General features: G+C 41.3%; 1 protein-coding gene across 1 annotated transcript; it reads left to right on the forward strand.

Moving 5' to 3' along the window:
• The first annotated feature begins 2,690 nt into the window (after positions 1-2,690).
• arsia (arylsulfatase family, member Ia) lies at positions 2,691-5,162 on the forward strand. The gene is made up of 2 exons (XM_035669600.1): positions 2,691-3,004; positions 3,764-5,162. Exons 1-2 carry the CDS (start codon positions 2,691-2,693, stop codon positions 5,160-5,162), a joined length of 1,713 nt encoding a protein of 570 aa, XP_035525493.1.
• Positions 5,163-6,915: the final 1,753 nt, after the last annotated feature.

Below are 6,915 nucleotides of genomic sequence, written 5' to 3' on the forward strand. Positions count from 1 at the left end.
CACACACACAAGCACACTCACACATACACACATCCAATCACAGATCACACAGATATACTCCCCTCCGTGGTGTGTCCATGTTATTTCACTCATTCGGGGACATCACTGATTCTCTGTCTGCTTCTGCAAATTGTAATTAAAATACATTGTGAACTTACAATGATCAATAATTTTGAGGTCCCTCAGTGTGATTGCACAACATTTCTCTGGCTTTTGGTGGGATTTTTGCAAAGACCTTTAGCAGTCCAAGCCACTCGGCCGTTCCCTCTAGGAAAACTATATAAATAAACATGAGGGTGTAAAACTTCAGGTGCACCTCAATCATTTTTTTCTTCTCGCTCTTTCCCGGCTTGACCTGCCTTAAACTCAGAGGCTCTGCTCCAAAGATGCCTTTGCTGCTGCTGGTTGGCAAACCTCATCGGCTGCAGTTTCATGCCCTTTACGGGAGGCTCACACTTCCTTTGGCTGCCCCGCCACCTCCATGCCCCATGTCCAAGTCTTCTGTAACCAATATCAATATTTGCAAGGTATATGTTTTATCTTCCAGTGTGTTGAACAATTCCTGACTTTGACACATCTCATTATCTGCATTTGTTTCACCTAATTGACCTTGAATTATTTAACAGATTTAGGTTTTAAAGTAAAAATTTTATTTTGACGTTTACCACAATAAATGTACAAAAGATGAAAACATTAAGGTCTCTTATAAAAACTATACAATATCTTAGGCCTGCAATTATACCGCACAATTTCGGCACAATAATGGTTGAAACCTACGTACATGGGGTATCAGGAAACAAATGCTTGGAGCACACTTCACGAGGCCTTCTGTTATCTACTTTAACAGCATGTACACCATACTCCACGACACCATGGTTATTGATAGTTCTGATCCTATGCGTCCGTATCGAGGCTCTCCTGACCAGCCCCTCAAATCATGCAGATCGTGGAATTTGTCAAACCACATGGTCAAAATAATATCACAGAATATCTTATGTGTTACACCTTAATATCCAATGGCACAAAAGCATCAATCAACATTGGCATAAAAAAGCAAAATTTGGTTTGAGTAATTGATGTCTTAAAAAAATAGCATGTAAAGATTTTAAGTTGTTTAATAATGACACACATGAAAAAGTGGCTTGCCATAGTAAAAAAATCAGCAGAATTAGTCCAGGTTTCATGTATCAGTTGAAAATTAACATAGTGAACATGATGAAAGACATAAATGTTATGTAATCTCATCTCATAAGCTCCAGCCTTACCTGTGTTGCTTAAAGGACCAGTGTGTAGCATCAAGCTGTCTAGTTGCAGATTCCAACTTCCTCATTTCACCAGAGCGTGAAGGAGAAACAGCGGTAGTTATGAAATATGTGCAAACATACAATGATCCTATCTAGAGTCAGTGTGTGGTTGGCCTGTTCTGGGCTACTGCAGAAACATGGAAGGTGACTCGCGGCATCTGTGGATAAAAACAGCTCATTCTAATGATTCATACATTCAGATGATTATACACTAATGAAACATATGCATATTCATTTCTGTCAATAGATCCCCCTAAATGTTACACAATGGACCTTTCAAAATCCTGGCATATCTTCTTTTCCTGATCTACATATCCTCCTTTGTTATTGGCATAGATTTAACAATGCCCTCGATATTATTATAACATACTCATCCCTTCCTTGATTCCCAGTCAAAGTGAATCTGCAGCGAGATGAATGTCTACAAGATGCCTACATGCACACAGGAGCTGTGGCTGAGGCTGTGCAGTCCCGCTGCTTTCTGTTGACCCGCTGGATGATTTGTAAAGTGGTTCTTTGACGCCTGGTTGGAGATGTTATCAGAGTCTGGGAAGTCTGCTCTGTCTCTCTCCTCAGGTCTGCAGCACTAAAACAGCAGTAATAATAAGAGAGTGTTTGTGAGTGCAGTGGAGAGGAGTGGGGGAACAGTGTCTGTGATTGTGTCTGTAGGGCCCCGCAGGGCCCCAAGACTCAAATCTCCCCCACACACCGTGTTTTTTCTGGGTGGGGGTCTTTCTGTAGAGTCTCTGTGATCCACTGCTAAACCAGGTCAGATAGGAATGGGTTTTCGTTCTTGCTTTCTAGTAATTTGTAAAGTTGGCAGCATGGTTCATTGAATTTAAATTACCATGAATGTAGAGGAGTGTGTATGAGGTGAGGCTTTTTGTTTTTGCTGCATTCATGTTTAAAGCATGCTTTTACACTGAATGAAACAAAATGTGACAAAACTACAGTCATCAAATTCGTAAGATTGTTCAGAATAATATCCTCATTTCAACAGAACCATCAGTGCCTCCTACGTAGATATTAAAATGAAACCACACCAGATCCAATGAGAGGTGTAAACTCACTATTAACACCTGGATGTAGTAGAAACATGTCTCTGTATGTTTTTGCTTGGTAGGGGGATGATGTTATTTCAGTGAGGTAGCAAATGGGCGGGGTCAAAGGGACCACTGGGGAAAGTTAAATGCTTTGGGAGGGAGGCTGAAACAGTCTGGACAGTCAGTGGAGGTGTAGCTTTTCTCTGAGGTGCATGCACGTTTCTGATTGATTAACTGAGCGCATATAGTGGCATCTGATGACTTTGAAACTATTTCATCCTCACTGCACAATGATTTGGTGACAATATAGTGAATACTCGCTATTTCGACTGTCACAGGAACCATGGCAACGACAGCTCTGACCGGGTTCTCTATGATGAGCCTGCTCAGCCTCGGGTACCTGACCTGGGACCTGATGAGTCCTAATCAGGTGGAAAACGAGGGAGACCAAACTTTCGTTGACAGATCTCCTGTCCAGCAGCCTCCTCACATCATTTTCATCATGACAGACGATCAGGGATTCAACGACATCGGCTACCACAGCTCCGACATCAGGACACCGGCGCTGGACAAGCTGGCAGCGGACGGAGTGAAGCTGGAGAGTTATTACATCCAACCCATCTGCACCCCGTCCCGCAGCCAGCTCATCACCGGCAGGTAAAGGGTTTGTGCTCAGACTTTAGACTTGTCTAAAGCACGAATATGCTAAAGTTTTTCCTCAATCTGTTCAAAAGACAAAGACAAAAACTGTAAGACATTTACATTTATTTTTTGTCAGCTATAACATTTGAATGAATAGAAAGGGATGCATATATGAGCATATAAGCATATACCATTTAATGCAGATAGATTTTGAATATTGTTTTTTATGTCACATTATAAACAATAAACAAATTAAACAAACAAGTATGACCTGGCAAAGAACCTCATTAATAATTTTTTAATTGAGATTTCACTGCGATTTGAAACAAAATTTTGTTCTAAAAAAAACAGAATTATTCCAATTCTGAATGGAAATGATGGATTATATGTTTGAAACATTTAACATCAACTTTAATGTGAGATCTGAGAATAATGTCATCATTTTGATTAAATATTTACGTGGTTCTAATGATACTGTGTATTTTCTTTTTTTAATCTGAATTATAGATACCTGAGATAGGTAAAACAAACATTATGAATACTCAGATGAAGTGTCAGACAAAAAACTAAGCACAACAAACATGTGGGCAACAACCTTTTTCACAGGTCTTTATGTGGCTTCAACTGTCTTCACTCTCACAGTATTTTTTAACCACACATGCAGCTAAGGAAGGAAATGGTAAAAACCTCCTTCTCCCCTCTTCTTGTACCTTACCATCTGATGGATTGGATTATTGATAACTCTGACGGGTTTCTTTATCATTAACCCTACAGGTACCAAATTCACACTGGCCTGCAGCACTCCATTATCCGGCCCCGCCAGCCCAACTGCCTGCCTTTTGACCAGGTCACCCTCCCTCAGAGACTGCAGGAGCTTGGCTACTCCACCCACATGGTCGGCAAGTGGCATCTGGGCTTCTACAAGAAGGAGTGCCTACCCACTCGCCGTGGCTTCGACACATACTTTGGCTCCCTAACGGGCAGTGTGAACTACTACACCTATGACTCCTGTGACGGCCCTGGGATGTGTGGCTTCGACCTCCACGAGGGGGAGTCGGTCGCCTGGGGTCAGAGGGGCAAATACTCCACCCATCTATACACACAGAGAGTCCGCAAGATCCTGGCAACCCATGATCCTCAGTCCCAGCCACTGTTTATCTTCCTCTCCTTCCAAGCAGTTCATACACCTTTGCAGTCTCCGCGGGAGTACATCTACCCGTACCGTGGGCTGGAAAATGTGGCACGCCGGAAGTATGCTGCCATGGTCTCAGCTGTAGACGAGGCGGTGCGCAATATAACATATGCTCTTCGCAAGTATGATTACTACCAGAACAGTGTCATAATCTTCTCTACTGACAACGGTGGGCAACCTCTGTCTGGCGGCAGTAACTGGCCGCTCAGAGGACGTAAAGGCACCTACTGGGAAGGTGGCGTGCGTGGTCTGGGGTTCGTCCACAGCCCTCTCTTGAGGAAGAAGAGGAGGGTGAGTAAAGCCCTGGTGCATATCACTGACTGGTACCCAACACTGGTGGGATTAGCAGGTGGCAATGAGTCGCTGACCGAGGGGGTGGATGGGTATGATGTTTGGGAGGCCATCAGTGAGGGGAAGGAGTCACCCAGGTTGGAGATCCTCCACAATATTGATCCTCTGTATAACCATGCACGCAGTGGCTCCCTGCAGAAAGGATTTGGGATTTGGAATACAGCTGTGCAGGCCTCCATTCGAGCTGGAGACTGGAAACTCCTGACAGGAGACCCCGGCTACGGAGACTGGACACCACCACAGGTGCTTCCAGGTTTCCCCGGCAGCTGGTGGAATCTGGAGCGCCACACTGAACCCCGGAAATCTGTCTGGCTTTTCAACATCTCCGGAGACCCCTACGAACGTTTTGACCTTTCTGAGCAGAGACCAGATGTTGTCAAAGAGCTGCTGGCTAGATTGGTGTACTACAATCGCACTGCGGTGCCAGTAAGGTACCCATCAGAGGACCTACGGGCTGCCCCCGACCTGAATGGAGGTGCCTGGGTGCCCTGGGTAGCAGATGAAGAGGAGGACAGCTGGGACAGTGTCTACCAGAAAAATAACAAGGATTGGAAGAAGAAGCTTAAACTGTCCAAAAGCAGGTCGTTTTTCAGGAGACTCAACACAAGGATAATGTCCAACAGGATATAGAAAGGACAAGGTTCTTCTGAAGGACAAAGTCATATGAAGGAGAGTTCTGTTTGTTGATGGAACTTTTTGAAGATGTGTTTGTGTTTGTGTTGAACAAGTAACCAAGACTCTGCAGGATCCGGCTGCAGACTGTTCAGTCTCTGTAAAAGAGCTGATGAAAGAAGTCCAATGAAAGCATTAATTGTTCAACTGGTCTGTATCCACTTTAAATAAAAAAAAATATGTGTGTCCCTAAATTTAATATTCAGTTTTGAAAAATGAGAGTTGATTCCATCTTACAAGATGATACAAGTGTGTAAGCAAATGTGTTTTGTTAACATACAATTTTTTCCCCAAAGAGAGTAAGAGAAATACAAGATTGTTTTTTATATATATATAATATATATATTTTACAGACAATCGCTGTGTTTGACACGGATGACAAGGTGACAAAGACAAATCATTTGCAACCATTTGTTACTATGATGAATACAACTGATGACTACCTCTCTGTCAATGTGACATTAGAATGATTTATTGAAACTCCAATTCTCAACTTATTCTGTCTGTTGATTTAGATAATTTAAAATAGAAGAATAATAGAAAAAAAATATTTTTTTTTTACTTGTTGGGAAAGCATCTTGATAAAAGTTTACAACTCTCTTTATGCCAATTGTCCTTTTATATTTGTCATATTCTATTTATCACATTTTGAATTAAAATTAGCTTAAAGGTCCAGTGTGTATAATTTAGTACGATATATTGGCAGAAATGGAATAAAATAATTATAAATATATTTTCTTTATAATGTGTAATCATAACAATTGTTGTGTTTTTGAATTAACCATTTTTATCTACAGAGGGAGTGGGTCCTTTTACTATGGAGGCCGCCATGTTGAATGGCCATGTTTATGTACAGTACCAACAAACCACACAGAAAGGACAAACCATACAGCCACCGTAGTGTCTCCTACGCACTTGGAGGGGTGAGCTGTATTCAAATGCAATTTGCAACTCCACCACTAGATGCCACTGAATGCTATACACTGGGCCTTAAATTGAATTAAATAATATTTACTTTTTTGTATTCAATTTTTCACAAATGTTATTTAATAATTTATCATTTTTCAAAGTTACTTTAAAGTAAAAAAAAAAAAAAAGACACTTCATGACATTGTACCAACACTTCATTGCTGCTATCCGATGCTGCCATTACTTAAAATGTAAATATTCTAAATGTTTTTTTTCATCTTTTCATACACATTTCCATCACCTGACCTTTGTGTTTTTGTCACTTTAAAATGAACCTTTTACAGAGGGAGCAGTTCCTCTTCTGCCAAGTCCACAACTATTTGCAGTTATGTGCAATGGATCACAGCAGCAATACAAACTAGAATCAAATCATTATTCTTGTGGAAAGAAGTTTGGATCATGTACTCTACAAACAGAAACAAAAAAGCATCAAACACAGTTCAAAACAAAGAGGAGTCTGTTAAGCATGTAGAAGGTTGTGCACAGAAATGGTTGCTGATCTGGAACACAGAAACTTATAAAGTTGTCCTTCTACACACAGGGATTAGAGTTAAGGTTACCCTAACCTACAGGTAGATCTGTAGGAAACTTGTGTCCCCATAATGAATTCTGACATTTTAATTGTTAGCTACATGGCACTGTCAGATCTTCGGCCTCTAAGGTAAACTACAAACCTCATTTTTTGTTTAAACAGTTTCATTTTTGCAGTCGACCACATTTGTGTAAGGTTTAGAAGTGGAGT

The sequence above is a fragment of the Morone saxatilis genome, unplaced genomic scaffold (assembly GCF_004916995.1).
Source record: "Morone saxatilis isolate NCDOM2014 unplaced genomic scaffold, NCSU_SB_2.0 Contig22, whole genome shotgun sequence".
NCBI classification, from domain to species: Eukaryota; Metazoa; Chordata; class Actinopteri; family Moronidae; genus Morone; species Morone saxatilis.

Bases quoted from the DNA above. Each gene is read 5' to 3' on its own strand.
- arsia (XM_035669600.1), top strand. From the start codon at position 2,691: ATGGCAACGACAGCTCTGACCGGGTTCTCTATGATGAGCCTGCTCAGC. The intron at 3,005-3,763 runs GTAAAGGGTTTG...TTAACCCTACAG, and splicing joins AGCCAGCTCATCACCGGCAG to GTACCAAATTCACACTGGCC.